The following is an 18,907-nucleotide window of genomic DNA, read 5'->3' on the forward strand; positions in this document are numbered from 1 at the left end:
AAGCTGCTGCAGCAGCTGCCGGTGAACGCGGTGAACATTGTGAAGACGGTGCAGAGCCAGGTGCAGGGTCAGGAGGAGGACAAGAGCCCGGTGCTGACCCCGGACAGCGCTCAGCAGGGCTGGTACAACGCCCTGCAACCTGACGAGCTGCGCCACCTCCGAGGTACAGGAGGAGGAGGAGGAGGAGGAGGAGGAGGAGGGGGAGACCAGGAGGACCGACTGGAGGAAGGTGGTGCCATCACCAGTGGCCTAAGCCAACCTTTGCGGTAGGAGATCAGGAGCATCCAGACCTACCTGACCCGTACATGCCACATTTGCATTTTGAGGCGTTTTAAGCGGTTTGTCTCATGCGGGGCGACTTACAATGAGTGCAACAGTACAATAAGCTTCAAATCTTAGATTGGCAGCATCACAAGCAACCAAGAGTAAGGTGTGCCATGGTAGAAGTCAGTGTCCAGAAGTGTAACAAGATAGGGAAGTGAATAGAGACTTGGTAAAGAAATAAGAGCCAGGGAGAAGAGGTACAAATGTCTATTTCCATACAAATGTAAGCACCTCTGCTATGATGAATAATCCATAGTTTCTCTATATTGGTGGTGGTTTTACAATGAGAAAATGGCAGGAATCAGATTTATCAAGTGGAGGCCAAGGGAGCAAACTACTTTGAACGCAAATTTTTAAACCGTACCTCAAGAAAATATGGCGCTTATGAAGTTAAGTTCAAGAGAGATTGTATTTGTGTTCAAGGCCAATCATTGTGCATTTTGATTTCACTGGGTCACAAATTTACAAAAATAGCTTTATTTTGTAGGATGATGTACAAAAAGTACAGTTCTTGTGAGTTTGAACATGCATGTTCTTTTGCAGCCACCATGGAAAAGGAAGAAACTTTGAAATTCTCTGCTAAAAGTCGACATATATAAGACAGCTGCTTGCAAAAGCACGCTTCAAATCTTCAGTCATCAGTATCATCTGCATCTCATTCATGGAACTACATTTTCTTGCCTACTCTTTTTCATGTTACTGAAACCGTGCAGTGTTGAGTCTTTGAAAACCCGAATCGCAGTGCATCTGGAGTTGTAACATTAAACACTGGCCTACATCCATGGAAACTTTCCAATCGGAGAGTCTTGCTGATCTCCTGGCTCTGGTGCCAGGTAACCTGAGCGCCGGTGTGTTCTGTTGAACCACAGCGGGTTAAATAATTCAGAGCTGTTTGTAAATTCAGCTGTTGTTCTGCAGGACGAGACAAAGTCCAAGAAATGAGAAACCCAGTGTTGGTGTGGGGTTACCCTGGGTCCTACATATGCAGGGAACTATAAACCCTGTCTGTCGGATGGCCATTTTTCCTACAGGTGCTGCAGATCGGACGTCATTCACAAGATAATTGAATGAAATGATGTTTGCAGTTTGTAAAAATACATTAGAGTGATAGAGCAAACAGACCTGGAACCGCTTTGGAGTATTTTTGTCTTCAGCTCCATTCATAACTTCTGGTTGCAGCATCACTTTCTATTGGGCCACTATATCAAATACCTTGACAGATATATAAAAAAAAATATGAAAGAAGTCTAAAAATTGTAAGACTTTTACAGTATTGTGTAAAAATGGTGAAAAGACAAAAACCCCAGGATGTGGCTACTCAAGACACTTTCAAGTCTTAATTTGTTGCTTATTGTTGTTTAATGTAAAAAGTTGCTGTTAATTTATTGCAAAATGATTATAATTGTTACTTTCTTTTGTTTATTTTTCAAATGCTGTTGCTGTGTTATTTACTACTACTGCTACTTCTAATAATATTAACAATAATGATAATAATATGACTACTACTACCATTACTACTACTACTACTACTACTAGTACTGATATTAATAACAATAATATGACTGCTACTACTAATAATAATGATGCTTATATAACTTGTTTAGTTGCAAATTGCTGATAATTCCACTTTGACAGAAAAGCTATTTCAGCTCAGTCTGAATGTCAGGTCACTGCTACAGTAACTGTAATATATAATCAACCTTTTAAAGTCCAGTTTTAATTATATCTTCAAAAGGCCTGTTTGCTTGTACAGTATGTTCATTATCAAACAAGCCTCATGGATCCCTGTCGCTTTATTCATTACTGAGGCTGATCAGGGTGGTAAATTAGCACTAGCCACCGGCCAAATCCTGGCAAATTTGGGCTTTTTCCTCTACTATACCAGACACTTTGTCAGGAAATCATCCATCGTTTGAATGGCCTTAGTTTTCATAAAATTTAAGCTGGTTGGTAAAATATTGAACGTGTAATTTTTTGAATTTTCTTGTCACCTTAGCCTGTATATTAAAAAAAAGTTTCCTGCCCCAGAGGTGATGGCGATCAATACTCTTCTAAAGAGATTGCCACTCAAAAACACCTAAAGAAAAATCCACAGTGTTATAGATCATCAATCTGTGATGTTCAATGTGTTACAGGAGTGTTGTAATTAACTTTTTTTGGTAAACCCACTTTTCCCTCAACATGCCTCGTCTACTCCTACTTCAGTTAGTGATTTCCCAGAATGCCTTTCGACAACACCCAGAGAGACCAGGCGTGAACTTGTTGCATCCAGCTGTGGGTTATACTGTACAGTGAGAGAACGATAGCAATAGCAATAGCATAGTAAGAGCAAGAGAGAGGGAGAGAGGCCATGTGTCGCCCCTCACTCAAAACACAACATGTGTTCTGGCTGCATTGCATTCTGGTCTATTGAGGCTACTGTCAGAGGAGAAATTGGTCTCTCTTCCTCTTCTGCGATCCCTGTATGATTGTTGAACGTCTCTTGGTGCAAAATGGCGGCTCTAGAAAGAAGCCCTCGCTCTTTGATTCTGAGGGACTGACACCAAAACCTGATGTTTACTATTTATGATTTTGATTTTTCTGCTATCAAACTCCATTGTAGCTGCTGTTTGGCCAGTTATCTGAATAACAAACGTACACCACTAAACAACAAAAGGACACAGAAATGCAAGTTACATCGGCAAAAGCTGTTTTTTTAACAGCGTTAAAGTGTTTAACGGTGGATTTTTTCTTTAATATTTTCAGATATATTATACTTGAAGCTTCATCTCTATGTTTTGCACTTTTTTTTGGGATGAGTTGTAATAATAGACGAGTTACCGGCAGTAACTTCCACATCTCTGGTGCCGTGGCCAGAGGACGTGTTATTTCATTACAATTTCACAGGGAGAAATTCATTTTCAGCTGGAAATCAGTGTTTTACGGTTTAGTTACTCATCTTTATGGACGGGCCTGGCATATTCGGTGCCCTAGGCGAGTTAGCTTTGCCTTTTTTTTTTTTTTTGGGACGTTATTTTCATCTTATTTTAGGACACAGCAACATATTTGTAACACAGACAGCAGCTTCAGCTTGATTCACTGCTCGAATCCCAAAATAATCCTTCAAAAAACAGTTTTTTATAGATGCTGTCAGGTGTTAATTTGATTCTCTTTGGTGAATCGATGTTTTGAAGTTTTGGTGATAAACTGAGTTATGTTATCCATGCAATGCAATTATTAACACTTTGATACTTGATGAAGTCACAAGTAGAAATCTATCTCAACACACATGCACACACACACACACACACAGAAACACACACAAATCAAATCAAGTCGTGATAAATCAGCTTTGTGCTCTGCAGTGGCCTCCTCCTCCCAGACTGCGAGTCCTCCATTCACTGCTGCTCTGTGCCCAATATGGATGAAATGCACATTATACCAAACCACAGCGGAATGATGTAACAGACTTGTGAACAGACTTGGGTCAAATAGTAGCAAATAATTCGCAGTGTTGCTTTTCACCTTCCCGGAGTACCAGATGTGTGGTGTTTACCGCATCGAGAGGGAAGCTGTAAATCACAACAAAGTATATTAAATTGACTTTCAAATACTTTCCTGTGATTGTCCAGGCTTTCTGGCACTCACAGTTCTCTATAGTGGCAAGCGGTACTAGCACTCCAATCAAGTCAAATACCAAAAATTGAAGAGGATCCAACTGGAATGAGTGGGATAGACAAGGAAAGGGAGATTTATTTATATAGCAGATTTCATGCACAAAGGTATTTCAAAGTGCTTTACACACAGTTCTTTATATAAGATATTAGATAAGAAATACAGAATAAAATAAAGAAACAAAAAGACATAATAAAGTGTATAAGAGAGATAATAATGCGTATAGAGTATTTACACTTGTGGAAGGGAACACCAAGTGTCCTAGCGTCCTAATTGCTTTGTCTCCACCATGTTGCACCTGTGATGTCGCAGTGTGTGTGCTTCGTGGACCGCTGGAACCAGATCCACAGCCTACTGTACCTGGGGGATTCATCCCAAGTGTAAATCTTTGTGTATTCACCCCGCAGCGCCACAGACCATGCCGTCCCCTATGGAAACACTATCAGCTGCAACAAAGGCACTGCAGGAAGGCAGGAAATCGTTTAACTTCGTTTTATTGCATTCTTTGTTGCCTTGGAAACTAGTTGGGGTAAACGTGCAGCTCTGCGGCTATTTAATCACGTCCCCCCCTCCCGCCTCGCCTCCCCCCCCCCCCCCCCCCACACACACACACCCCCACACCCCCACACCCCCCCCAAATGATAAAGAGCTCTGTCTTCGAAGGAATCATTTCATTAGTGGATTCATCCTATTTGTCCCTATTGCAATAGTTTATGGTTTTGCGTATTAATGTAGGCTGGCAAGCCGACTCCAACACAGACACTGAACAGGGAAACTGTTTTGTGAAGTAATGAGGTAGAGGTGGAGTGGGTGTTATCTGACCATAACATATAAAAACAGTCTGACATAAACACATTGAAAACATGCTGTGTAGGTCTAACAGCTCTTAATCTGTTTTTGCAGTGTGGCACCCGCTGTTGCCTTCTCTGAAATGTATAGACTGACTTGTATTTTGAATTTCAGTGGGGTAAAGCAGTTTAAAAACTCATTCATCCATCCACAAACTGTTGAAGAGCAGATGTTTAGATGGTCAAATACAGTACGTTGCTGATCGTATCTCTAGTGCTGTATAATCTTTCAAAAATGGTTTGGATTATGCGGATTACGATGGATAAAGCTTTAAACCCTGAGAAGATTCTGTTTCTTCAGAATTACATCATACGTTTTATAATTTGTGTAGCTTTTTGAGATGTTTTCAGATACAGCACAACCTCAGACTTGGTCACACACCTTACCAAGCATTGTGTCTGGTCCACATGGCCATAGATTGTGTGTTGCGAGCAGGAATTTTAAGACTTTTTAGACATTTTCAAAATAGAAGCAGATGGGCCAATACAAAGCCTATCTGCAATCAATATAAGCAGTTGATTTTTAAACTTATATGCGAGTATGCATAACAGAAATGTTCTACTAAAGAATAGCTCTAATCATTTGACGTGGTAATCCTTGAGGTTTTCATTTTTATTTTTTTTATTTTGGTGACATCTTTGCTGCTAAGCGATCATTGTTGTGGTGTTTTTGCAGTCTTTTTCCTTGGATTTTTCTGTTGATGCAGTTTGAGTTTCTGTAGGTGGCGCTCTTCTCTTTGTCTGTTCAGCCATGGTGGCTATCGCTGCTCATGCTAACTACCCAGTTCTTCTTTTTCTGTTTATTCCAAATAAACCGGAAACGTAAAACACATCAACACATTTTCCCAGCAACCAGACTCCGGGTGTTTAGAACAGCAAATGTAAAAGCTTTGATTAACTGGACATAGGTCAAATCACTATTGTGCTATAACAATCAAGAGTAGCAGAACAGATATTTATTTCGAATTTTGAAAATGTCATTTTGAAAATGTCAATTATTACTTAAGCATGCAGTTAGGCTAGTATCTTTATCTTTGGGTATAGCAGCGATCTTGCCTACATTGATTCGCTGCTTGTTTTCTGAATGTTGTTGCTCTCAGGTTCCCGGCCGCTTTAGTAGAATCTGTCAGTACTGTTTAGGTGTTTTCACAGTGGAGGAGAGTGGAGATGTCAGTTCAGATCCACTCAGACGAGGATCCTGCTTCTCATGTGCGAGCTGGCCAGTCTGTTCCCATTCCCGTCCACCGAGCTGATGGATGAGCGTGGCTGGGGGATAGCAGGTTATATGTAAATGGTTCACAGTAGTCTGATTGCAAAAAAAGATATCTGTAAAGCCCAGCAAAAAAGAAAAAAAAAGGAATCACACTTTTTCAAAAGCTGATTTCTTGTTAGATTATATAGAAATATATCATGTTATATGTTCATGGAGGAAAAAGGCTTTTTTTTTTACGTCAGGTTTTGAACATAAATCGATTTTACACACCACTGACAAACCTGCTTTCACCCACAAAAGTTTCCTCTAACTTGCAAACTAGGTTTCTTCATAGCTGCTCACCCAAAAACAAAGCAAAAGGAGTGGTTCAGACTCTGTGTATTGGTAAATGAAGCAATGGCTGATAGGAGTAATGGGTGATTATATAATAACATGATTGAAATGATAGTTAAGTTGGAATAAGTTGTAAGTATTTTGTCGGCGACAGAGTAAACCAAAAGTAACTGGCAGGAATTAAATACTAAGTGAGTAATCCAATTATTTACTTCACTAATTAGAAGCAGGTATTCAGTATTCTGTAATGGATTACATTTTGAAAGTAACCTCCCCAGTTCTGCTGATGAATCCTCTAGTCGTCGTCACTCTGGTTGGTCAAGAAAGTCAACTAGTAGAAAAGTTTAGAGAAGCTTGTGGGCATTGGTTGAATATTGTATTGGTTGATACCTTGAGCAAAACATTTCTAATAGAGAGAAAATCAATGTCCCTTCCCTCCTTTCTGGTAATTTCTTTATAAGAAGTAAAAATGTTTTATGCATTATGTCACTTTTGACTTACACAGCTGTTAGGTAAATGAAAGAGCTGCAGTTTTAAAGGCTGGACATATTTTGCAATCTGGAACAAGTTGTTTTTTTCCTGCAACAGAAACAATAATTCCTGAGTCACACTTGCAGATTTTGATAACTCTGTGTCTCGAACAGAAATTGCAAAAAAATAATGGAAGGTCTGTATTTCTGTTTTGAAGCACGTAGGTAATCAGTGTGGACCTTCCATCATTTTTACAGTTGGTTTTACTGCTCCGTGTTCCATTCTCCCCAAAAACAAAACAAAAACAACAGATTCCAAGCTGTGAGTTCAGTATCATGTGGTGATTTCAGTGTTTTCTTCCTCCAGACACGATGACTTGAAGGAGATGCTGGACAGCAACAAAGATTCCCTGAAGCTAGAGGCAATGAAGCGGATTGTGGCGGTGAGTATAAATAATGTTTTCATGTGGATTTCGCCAGAGCGCTCAGCAGCTTGTAGTGGGGGATTCAGGAAATATTTGAGCAAAACTGGCAGACACACAATACAAAATGCATGATTTTATTCCGCCAACAGGGAGGACCTGATGCATGCTCTCTGTAACAAAGAATTTCATGGTTTTAACTGTCAGAGATAAAGACCCCCAAAAGAACTAAGCTGTAAAAAGAGATATAGATCCTAATATACCTAAAACTGTAAAAGATTCAATATCCTGATATATAACTAAAACTGCAAGACTTAATATCCTACAGCTGTATGAGAAAGACATTTTGAGATGATAAAACTACAGCCGTAAGAGATGGGAACTGCACAGTCAGCTGTTAAATATTCATAATCTGTGTCAGTTTCCTACTTTTGAAGCTCCACACCCATCTCTTCATTGCTCCCGCGGGCGATAGAGCAGAGACAGGGAGGCACAGGATCAAAAGGGACTGAAATGAAGAGTTTTATTCCAAAGTGGGATATCCACCATTTGGGGAAAAAGGTACACCTGGGCTTACAAAAGTGATTGACGGTACAAAAGTAAACAAATTATGGTACTTTTTAAAAGATCGTATAGAGTTCTTGAATTACAAAATAGTCGCACTTATACAGGTTTTCTTTTTTTTAGACATATTGAATGATGAGCTGTAGGTGATGTTTGTCTTTCCCAGAATTGATATTCAGCATTTTGAAAACAAACTCTTCAAATATACCACCTGGTGAAATCCTTACTGTGCGCACCACTCCTCCTTCTTGGCTGATGTAGGAAGTTTAGCAGGTTTGGTTTGCTTGTTTGTTTTACAGGAGGAGAAAATGCAGGATAGAAACAAAGAGCCTGAATGGCTTCACAAAGCAGTCAGTCTTACCTTGAAAGAGAAGAATTGACATATAAACTAGACATCATTGGTTCAGGTCCATGGCACTGCACCCTAAAACCTGAACCCTTTCCAGGGTGCTGCACTGCAGGCGACACTGCAATCCGGCTTATTGGAAGATGCATGAGTAGCGGGCTGTGTTTGTGTGTGTGTGTATGTGTGTGTGTGTGTGGCCAGTACAAAGATCCAGATACTACTTGTTCAACCTGAATGTTTAAAGCTGCATTAGGCAAGATTTTTATGTAAAACTACGCCTGTCTTACCAGCCTAAATCACAAGGTGTTGCAGCAATAGAGAAGAGAGTCCCATCACGACTAACTGAGATGCCGTAGATTTGCTTTATTAGACCAAATGTAATTCTTTTGTTGGGTGTGGGTACTGCCGAAAGATTTTCTCTGAGTAAAGGAAGTGACGAATTGAAACTTAAAGCAATACTCCACTTAGTTTTAACATGGGGGTTATTTAGCTCTTGACCGCCATGAAAACCTAAACTGAAAATCTAAACTAATCACCAAGATCAGATGCAGCTGGACGAGTTTGTAGCGTTAGGATTTTTACTTCCAATTCATTTGAATAGACTGAAAACTGACATTTAACACGTTTGTGAACAGATTGAACAACAGAACCCGCTACTGTGATTTTCAACTGAGGTTTGGTCATATTTTTTAGAGCATAATTTCGCCAAATAGCATTTTTATTGATAGACGAGAACATAGCGGAGGGATACATGCCTCTGCTATGTTCTCTTATTCGTTTATATTCTGGTTTTCATGGCGGTCAAGTGCCAAATAGCCCCCATATTAAAACTAAGTGGAATATTGCTTTAATAGCAAAATACAAACTGTCTCCTAAACAGCAGCGAGTGAGCGCTCTCTTCAGAGAAAGCTGGACTCTTTCTTAGACTCTTTCTTAAACTAAGATTTTTTGCATCTCTCGTCCCTTTGATATAAAGCTATCACAGATCAGCTGGGTTGGTAAATATGAGCAGTTTACTGACATCTTGTCACATGACTCTTCGGTATTGCAGTTTGAAAATTGCTGCCACCAACATGCATAAATTGTAGGCTATAGTGCAGCTTTGTTATTTTTAAGATTTACACTGATCCATTCTGCTGTGATAACAAGAGATGAGTAGGAGTTATGTGTGAGTCCATGGTAAAAACAAGATTTGGGTATTGCAGTATGAGCTGTGTGCGTCTCCACGGTAATGACAGCAGATGAGTAATGTAGTAATGACCGTGTGTTTTCCCTGCAGATGATCGCCCGAGGTAAGAATGCATCAGATCTCTTCCCGGCTGTGGTGAAGAACGTGGCCTGCAAGAACATTGAGGTTTGTGACGAAGCTACTTTTCATCCTGGTTCATGCATCATGTGTGCTTGATCTCAGCCAGTGTGGTAAACATGTTGCTTTCTGCATTAAGGCTATTTTAGATTCTGTGTCTAAAATATCTGATTTTGTTGTTAAGTCATTTTTTTTTTATAATCCCCTTGCATTTGTTTTTATCTCACCTGAACAAATTTGAATTTTTCTTCTCCTCTTTTTGCATTTTATCATTGTGTTTTGTCTCTTCTGTGCTTTAGCGCTGTGAAAATAAATTAACCAATCTACATAACTTACTTTGTGTTTTCTTTCTGTCTCCCTCTCTCTCTTCCTCTGCCTCTCTCCATCCCAGGTGAAGAAGCTGGTTTATGTTTACCTGGTGCGTTACGCTGAGGAGCAGCAGGATCTCGCTCTGCTCTCCATTTCCACATTTCAGCGAGGCTTGAAGGTAGAGCAGAGGCAGCTACGTTTTCCCATATGAGAATTCCTTCACATTTTGAATTTGACTTGGTTATTGTTTTCATGCATTTTTCATACAGTATTGTGCACAAAAAGTCTCTGCAGTTGTCCTTCAGTTGCCCTAATGATGGTTCAGAAGAAGTGTTTCTCACTGAAACCAAAGCTAGCTTGGAACTAGTGCTGCTCCTAGATTTTAATGAGGAATGCCTTCAGTGCTAACCAGCTGCTTAAGAGGGTTTCATTCCAAAACACTAACATCAAATATCCATAATGGAAAAAAATGCTAGTTGATTTTCTTGGCTCAGTTTTTCAAAAACAGACAATTACCTTGTCTAAAATGTTGAGAGGCTGAAATAAGTGTCACATTTTTCAGATAGTGGATATCTAATTTTGGAACAGAACTCCTCAAATGAAGATTTTTTTTCTTCAGATGATTCACAAGTGTCTTTACAGAAATAACCAAGTAAAATTCAAATTGCCAAGCCCTTTTGACCCTTTTTGAATACTGACTGTCTTGAATTCCCCTTCTTTGTGTTTGTGCAGGATCCTAACCAGCTGATCAGAGCCAGCGCTCTGCGGGTGCTCTCCAGCATCAGAGTCACCATCATCGTCCCTATAATGATGCTGGCCATCAAAGAAGCTGCTTCAGACATGTCTCCGTATGTCAGGAAGACAGCTGCTCACGCAATCCCTAAACTCTACAGGTAACCTCAGGCTTTTTCAGCTCACAAACCCCCAAGAACAAAGTAATGGCTATTAACGACTCCCTGTTATGACTGTAAACACACAAAATGGTGAATTCTGACACCAAATGCTCATTTGTATTTTCCTTTTTCAGGCTATTTTACTTGATTAATTATTGGAAGAAGCCTCGAAGTTGCAGATCTTATTTCTCTAGATAAAAAAAGGGACTTTATTACAAAAATTAAAAGCATGATGATAATTGTGTGTGTTAGAAATCTGTTTTTTCAGATTCCATAAATTGTTTTGCAACCCCCTACTGGGCCCTGACCCCCAGGTTGAGAACCACTGTGCTAAGATACAATGGTGATATGACTTACTGCTAATGTGTTTACCAGTTAAAGCCCTCTGTGGTAGTAAAAAGGTACTGTACTTTCCTCCAGACGGCCATCACTGCTCTTTCATGCTCTAGAATATAATACAGTGGGTGCTTACTCTACCTCCATCTTTTATTAGAAAAATCTAAAGTCTTCATGCCTTTGTGTGTATTTTCCTTTTCTGCCTTCAGTTTGGATCCTGAACAAAAGGACCAGCTGATCGAAGTCATTGAGAAACTCCTCGCTGACAAAACCACGGTGGGTTTTACACTGTTCACAGTAACATCGTTGATCCAATATTCTTAGCAACAAAATATATTTAAGAAATTTGAAATACACTGAGTGCACCAAATATTAGGACCACCTTCCATTTACCAGTCGCGCCAATCCATGCCTCAATTGTCTCAAGGCTTGTAATTCCTACTTTGGTGTTGTCTGTCTCCTCTCCTTCATCCACACCTCCCCTTCACGACTGAAGAGGAGTTAATAGGTAACTTTCACCTGGATTCACCTGCTCAGTCTACTGTCTTCAAAGAGCAGGTGGTTCTGGTGTTTTGTACAGTGGGTGTACATAGAAATGTCAATGTCAGTTGTAACTACATGTATCAACATTGTTTGACAACAACATTGTACATTCCAACAACTGCACAATGATGAGAATATCTAATGTTGCAGTATATTTAGACTGTTAAACCTACAGTATAGCCTGGCAGTTCACAAGACTGAGGTTTGCAGAAACATTGTTCAGCTGTATTATCACCTCTCTGTAATTGGAAAGCTGAATATGACATTGATAAAAAGCCGATTTGGGATTCAAATTGCATTTTTTGAGGCAGGTGTTGTAATTTTCATTTAATTAGCATGGAGAATAGTAACGGCTATTTTGAGTGACTGAAATGAAATGTCCCAGAAACAGACCAGATTTTACTAGAATTCACAAAGTCAGTTGAATCATTTATGCTGTTCAAGTAAATGGTGTAAATAGTGTGCACAAGCAATATTTAGTGTCTATCCATTGATTGCTTCAGTGGTCCTCGTAGATAATGTGTACCTCATCATAAAAAAAAAATGGCAAGCGTTGCCAAGCTAAAAAAAAAAAAAAAGCCTAAAGATCCCCATCTGTTGTTGTGTGTTTGGACCTGACGTAGCTGGTGGCAGGAAGCGTTGTTATGGCTTTCGAGGAAGTTTGCCCGGAGCGCATCGACCTGATCCACAAGAACTACAGGAAGCTGTGTAACCTGCTGATCGACGTGGAGGAGTGGGGGCAGGTCGTCATCATCAACATGCTCACCCGCTACGCCAGGACCCAGTTCCTCAACCCTAACATCAATGTGAGTATCAAGCAAGCACAGACTCTGATTCATACTGATGACATATAGACGCATCAGTTTATTTTAATGTGATCTCAGCTCTCTGGCTCTCTAGTTGATCAGCTGCCTTCATCTCTTCTACAGAGAATACAGTAACATTTGGCATCCAAATTAATGTTAGCAACTGAACACAGAATATGACTTATTACATACATACTACACATAGAGGCACTGCTAACAAAACAATGAGGTTTATTATAAAATGAGTATGTGTTGTCTTACAATCATAAAAGATTTAGCTGTATATTGTTATATACATCAATATAGTATTGCAGCAGTCAGTGCAAATTAATAGACAATGAACCCAGAAATAAGTTTGCTTGTTGTGTGATATCACTGAAACTCATTAGCATAGGAAGAGGATTATGGGAGATTAGAAACGCAGCTAAGGTGTGAAATTTATACTGTAAAGTAAAGTTTTTCACAATACAACTTGTACTATGTTTTATTAATTATGTTGGAGTGGAGTAGGAGTAGGAGTGAAGTGACTCACTTCCAGTTGTGTCATGGTGGCTGTGCTGTAGTAAAAATGTGTGTGTGTGTGTGTGTGTGTGTGTGTGTGTGCGCGCGCGCACGCCTCATTCTTTCTGTCTTGCACTGTTGCCAATTTGCTGACTTTATTGCTAGATTTATTGACTTTTCAGACCCACCTGCTGACTTTATTCTTCAAAAATTACTGGGACCAATCTCGCTACTTTTTTGGACCATGAGGAACAATATTAATGTGTTAACTTCCAATGGATTTGACGACAAATCAATACGGCTGATGAAATTTTCACTAGTTGCATGTCAAATCCAAAGAGGTCTGATGATCACAGCACTTTGAACAGTGTAGCCCCTCTGTAGTGAATATATGTAAATTAGTATATGATGTCATTTGGTGACTCTTTGAGCAGCCAATAGCTACTTTCCTTGAGAGAGAGAGAGAGAGAGAGAGAGTTGGTCTGTCTTGTCCTTCCAACCCACCTCTCCACTGTTCTGTTTGATCTCCTCCCCTCTGCAGGAGTCGCTGCTGGAGGAGGGAGGGGAGAAGACCTTCTACGGCTCCGATGACGAGGACGACGAAGACGACGAGGAGAAGGAGAAGAAAGAGGAGGCTGCTGCCATGGTCAAGAGGAAGCCGTATGTGATGGATCCAGACCACCGGCTGCTGCTGAGGAACACCAAGCCGCTCCTGCAGAGCCGCAACGCTGCTGTGAGGCCTCTAAATAACACACACCTACAACCAGTGAAAAGTTATAAATTACACATTACTCGATACTTGAATGAATTAGTTTACTTGTTAATCTCTGAGAAAAGTAATGAGTTACACTACTCGTTACATTGCGTTACACCCTAAAATGATTCATTGGGCCAATAAATATTGTCGAGCTAAGCCACATTACCAGCAGAAGTATCTAAATAATGACAGACACAAAATCTTTCTTTTAAGGTTTAATAAAGCTAGAACCTCCATCATTAAATTCTGACTTTCCGAGTCATATTTACCACTTTTTTTGGCCCGTTCATGTGTGCTCTACTTGTCATTCCGATATTTCTGACATGACTTGAAGGCAGCATAAGACAAGGGGGATCTTTTGATAGATATTCCACCAATAAAAAAAAGGCTAAAGAATGTAACACAAGTAACGTAATGTGTAATGCGTTACTTAACTGTGTTAGAAGAAAAAATAATGTAATTGCAGTAATGCATTACTTTGTAACGTGTTACCACCAACACTGCCTATAACACACTCTATATACAGTAGAACAGTGGTTCTCAACGTGGGGTCCGGGGACCACCAGGGGCCCTTGAGCAAATTGATGAATTGTTAAACTTTACCATTATTTCATCAATTAGAGAATGTAGACAAATGACTATTTTGATCATAGTTTCACTGTTATCTCTCTACTTACAACACAGATAGTCATGGAATTCTGGACAAAATCATATCTAACAATAAAAATATTCTCAGATTTGGGTCCAAGAGACAAAATCTCATGAAGTGGGGGTCCGTGGCTCTAATGTGGACTAAATTGGGGGTCCATGATATGAAAAAGGTTGAGAATCACTGCAGTAGAACACATCATTACTCACTCTGAAGGGGAGACAAGCGATGATTTCCCCATAGAGCATCACATTACATTAGTACTGCTGTGGTCTCCCTGGATGGCCTGTTTTCTTCAGTGGAAGACATTATACAGTTTCCCCCCATCGTACATTATTCTGCATTAGTACTGCGTCAGTCAAGCTGGGTGTCGTTGTGACCTGCTGGTCAGAGAGACCGATCAGGAAGCAGATGGTCACAGGTTCAATCACCATAACAGCAAATCCGTGCCTGTCAAAACTGTCCTTGAGCAAGACGCTGAACCTCTACTGAAGCTGCTCCAGAGGACCTGGCTGTGGCTGTCCTTGGGCTTTGGTAGAATGTAAACAAAATGAAAAGGTTGGAAGCCACTTCAAGGGTGAAAGTGTATTGATTTCATAGTAGGCGCAAAACAATAAGGTGTATAAAGAGCAATAATGAAACACAATGATAGGCTTTTATACTACATGCACGATAGGCAACGTGTTTCAAGCTTAGCGCTCTTTCTCATTCAGCAAACGCTTTGCCTATCTTGCATGTAGTACAGAAGCCTATCTGTATTATATGATTGCTCTTTATGCACCTTATTATTTTGTGCCTACTAAGCAGTTAATCAATTTTCACCCTTTGCACTGAAGTGGTTTCTAACCTTTTCATTTTATTTGCTACAGGCCTCTTGGAAGCCCTAATTTCCCCCCACTGTTCTCCAGTGGATACCTATAGTAAAGTATCACCTGTATGTGCATCTCAGAGGGACATTAGAAGGAGCATATCCCTACTTACATTGTGTGTAATATGGTGATTGAATGCTTAAAAAATCCTAAAAAGCACAGAGGTTATTGTAACACGCTCGTTTCTCCTAAATAACTTGCCAGATCATTCCTTACACCTTCCAAAGGCTGAACAGGGAGCAAATTAGACCTCATGAAATTAGGGCAAAAAATATTTGCTTTATTTCATGCATGCATAATCAGAATAAATCCAAGGCATGCAACACTTGTATCGCAACGCAATGTATCTGCAACACAATGATGGAGTGGTAATGGACTGTTGCTTTTGAAATGAATGAATATCCAATGAAAGAACAACGCTTTCAACACATTACACTTGATCCCGACATAACAATTCTTGTACTGCTACTTCTACGTTCACAATTTTAACCCGCCCTCCCTTTTCTCATCCTCCAACACCCACCATACAACACACACACACACACACACACACACCCATACACACTGCAGGTGGTGATGGCTGTGGCCCAGCTGTACTTCCATCTCGCCCCTAAAGCAGAAGTTGGGGTGATAGCCAAGGCCCTGGTCCGCCTCCTGAGGAGCCACAGGTGAGCTCTGCTGTCTGTCATTTGAAATAAGTCGTCCATTTAAATTCATATTCTATAGATTTTGACTGCAGTGTAATCTAAATGTAAACCAACGTAATAAAGCCAGCAGGGTCGGCCGTCTCACTGGGTAATTGATGTTGAGAATGAACGTAAGGCTGGAAATCATTGAGTTGGGTTTATAAGCCCCCCCCAAAAAAAATTCACCTCAAAAGCAATACAAAAGCAAATAAAATTCAAATCAATATTCCAAGCAAACACACCACGGACTGTGATAAGAGAAAGAAGAATGACCATGAAACTCAACAATGAGGAAAACAGTGTGACAGCAACAAAATGCCAAAATAACAACAATGGGGAGTAAAATAAATTGCAATAGCCCTGAGGCAGAAAGGGAAATAAACAGGGGGCAGTGAGAATGTGTTAAACATGAAAGCATAAACCATAAGGAATGATGACCGGTCATCGCTGGCTTATTGGCTGTAAGTCCTGCAGACTGTCAGCTGCTTACTGAGTGGGTGTTGTTGTGGCTCTGGGTGTGCTGTAATGGGATCATCACTGTGAGTCCCTCTTTGGAGGATTTGCCAGAAATCCGTCTACCGCACAATGTGTTTCATTAGAGAGCTCATTATTCCTATAGAGGCAGCGAAGCTCATCCATTGGAGGTCCATTGGTAGAATTGGCTGTGTGCAAATAATGGCTAAATGTATATAAACTACGCTAGAAAAAGAGAGATACCTGAAAAAGATTGTTGTGGTATGAGTGTAGGTCAATTCAGTAATGGTATAAGCAAATAGTCAGATAAGGTAGATTTGTTTCCTAATTGAAGTTACTGTACTCAGTAAGTCTAAACAGTTGGTTTTTGGTTTTAGCTAGCAGCTAGCCTGCAGGCTAATTTAGCAAAGCAACCAATGTTAAAGTCGTTGTAGGTTTTATAAGCTGACATTTTATTTGAATTCAGCAAAAGTACTAATCCTCTGGGTGAACATCAGTAAGATAATATGTCCGAATCTCGGCAATATTGATAGCGCCATTGCTCTGCTATTTGCTTTCAAAGTTAATTTTGTGGCTCGGCCTCTGACTAATTGAGACACTGTTTTGTTGAGTGAGTTTGGTGGGTGGAGGGAGGGGAAATTGGCGCTAAGTGCTTTCTTCTTCCTGTTTTCCTTCAAACTTTACCTACCACAGCTTTAATATTAATGTACTACAGCCACTAGTAGCACCAGTTTCTACTAGATATGTTGGCTAGTACGCAAATCAGATGTGTTTACAACCAGTGTTGGTTAGATGACTATGGTTAGCTAGCTAGCAGACTGACATCATCAAAACACTAAATTGATCGGAAATGATCTGTTCTCAGTCAGAAACAGCACAGATAGTAATCATGTCTGTTCAATACTGCTGAGTCAGTCAAATCGTACTTTTCAAAACGCAATCAGCTGTTCACAGCCACTGCCACCCAAGAGCTGTGGACCTCCAGTATGGCCGCCAGAGGGTGTGTTACTGGACAGGGAAGAAACAGGCATTGTCGTTTTGTTGAATACCTCCGTCTCTCTCTTCCTATCCCTCTTCCTCCCTCGTTCTGTCCATCCATCTTTCTTTCTGTCTCTCCTTAGTGAAGTCCAGTATGTTGTTCTTCAGAACGTGGCAACGATGACTATCAAGAGAAGGGTGAGCTACTGTCCTCATAATGAACAGTTCGTTTTCCCTTGTGTGTGTGTGTGTGTGTGTGTGTGTGTGTGTGTGTGTGTGTGTGTCGTGGTGGTGTGTATTGTGTATTGTATGGATTGCACTCCAATGCGGTTCACTGAGGTTTTCTTGTTCCTGTCTGTGTGTTTTCCAGGGGATGTTTGAACCGTACCTGAAGAGTTTCTACATCCGCTCCACCGACCCCACCCAGATCAAAGTCCTTAAGGTTCTATTCTATTCCATTCTATTCCATTCTATTCTATTCTATTCTATTATGCTAGCCAGTACAATGTTTAAAGTACAGTTTGTGACACAGAACACAGTGAGGAAAGTGAGCTTTGGGAAAGGTGTAGGATAATGTTAAAATGTAGGGGCAAAATATGAAATGAGACAAAAAAAATGGCTCTGTATTGCACTTTTACATTTGGATTCAACAAAGTCTGTGTCTGTGTTTTTTTCTTTTGACAGCTGGAGGTCCTGACCAATCTGGCCAACGAGACGAACATTTCCACCATTTTAAGAGAGTTTCAGGTACGTCACGTAAAATAGACTGGAATGAACTTGTGATGCTTTGACAAGAGGAAAGCTAGTCTCATTATCTTTCATTAGAATAGCAGTATAATAGATGCTGTAATAGTAATAATAGAAATGACTGGTCACTGCAGCCAGCAGTGGGCTCCCTTTACAGATTACTGTACTGAGTGAATATTATCTCTGGCAGACTTACATTAAAAGCATGGATAAAGACTTTGTGGCGGCCACAATCCAAGCCATCGGCCGCTGTGCGACCAACATCGGCGAGGTGAGGGACACGTGTCTGAACGGCCTGGTGCAGCTGCTGTCCAACCGAGACGGTGAGTCACATGGGCTTTTCTAGGGGATATACACTGCACTGATACTGATATATACTGATATCAGATATTGAGCTAAAAGCTTAGTTGAGTTTAGTTAATTCATTTGCACATATAAATGATTGAACAGTTTAGTTTTGCTGCACAGTGATGAAACACAGAAGTGATCAAAACACAGTGATGTAAGAAAAGAAAGACGATAAAAAGATAAGAGATTTGAGCAGGTGAGATAATGATCACCGAGGGGATTATACACATCTCACTTCAAAACAAACAGAAAAAACACACCAACCAAAACAAATTGAGAGTGAAAATAAGGTGCCTGTATCAGAGAATTTCCCCAGTGCTTTAATCCAGTGTTAAGACTTGATTTTCTGTTTTCACGCATATATATCTGTGCTGGATATCTCCACTGGACAAAAAAGGATTATATCTCAATCATTTTTAACCATGGACCCCGAACTAATGGTCCAATAGACTGAATTTGTTCTCGGCATCGTTCAATAATTAAAGCTTCGTCTTCAGAATCAGCATCGACAGTGAATAAATCATTTCAGTG

The 18,907-nt window shown here is 40.2% G+C and overlaps 1 protein-coding gene across 5 annotated transcripts in view; it reads left to right on the plus strand.

The window, feature by feature from the left end:
- Window positions 1-18,907, plus strand: part of ap3b2 (adaptor related protein complex 3 subunit beta 2) — a 44,975-nt gene that overhangs the window by 7,457 nt on the left and 18,611 nt on the right. For 4 of the 5 annotated variants that reach the window (XM_071922309.2, XM_078283092.1, XM_078283093.1 and 1 more), the window contains exons 2-13: window positions 7,210-7,285; window positions 9,454-9,528; window positions 9,872-9,967; window positions 10,522-10,682; window positions 11,228-11,294; window positions 12,185-12,367; window positions 13,410-13,601; window positions 15,714-15,811; window positions 17,425-17,479; window positions 17,652-17,723; window positions 17,966-18,028; window positions 18,219-18,351. In XM_071922309.2, the coding sequence (XP_071778410.1) occupies window positions 7,210-7,285; window positions 9,454-9,528; window positions 9,872-9,967; window positions 10,522-10,682; window positions 11,228-11,294; window positions 12,185-12,367; window positions 13,410-13,601; window positions 15,714-15,811; window positions 17,425-17,479; window positions 17,652-17,723; window positions 17,966-18,028; window positions 18,219-18,351 (1,271 nt within the window). The remainder of the gene's footprint in view (window positions 1-7,209; window positions 7,286-9,453; window positions 9,529-9,871; window positions 9,968-10,521; window positions 10,683-11,227; window positions 11,295-12,184; window positions 12,368-13,409; window positions 13,602-15,713; window positions 15,812-17,424; window positions 17,480-17,651; window positions 17,724-17,965; window positions 18,029-18,218; window positions 18,352-18,907) is intronic. The other variant, XM_078283095.1, reaches the window with a different exon arrangement.

The sequence above is a fragment of the Centroberyx gerrardi genome, chromosome 4 (assembly GCF_048128805.1).
Source record: "Centroberyx gerrardi isolate f3 chromosome 4, fCenGer3.hap1.cur.20231027, whole genome shotgun sequence".
Lineage (NCBI taxonomy): Eukaryota > Metazoa > Chordata > Actinopteri > Beryciformes > Berycidae > Centroberyx > Centroberyx gerrardi.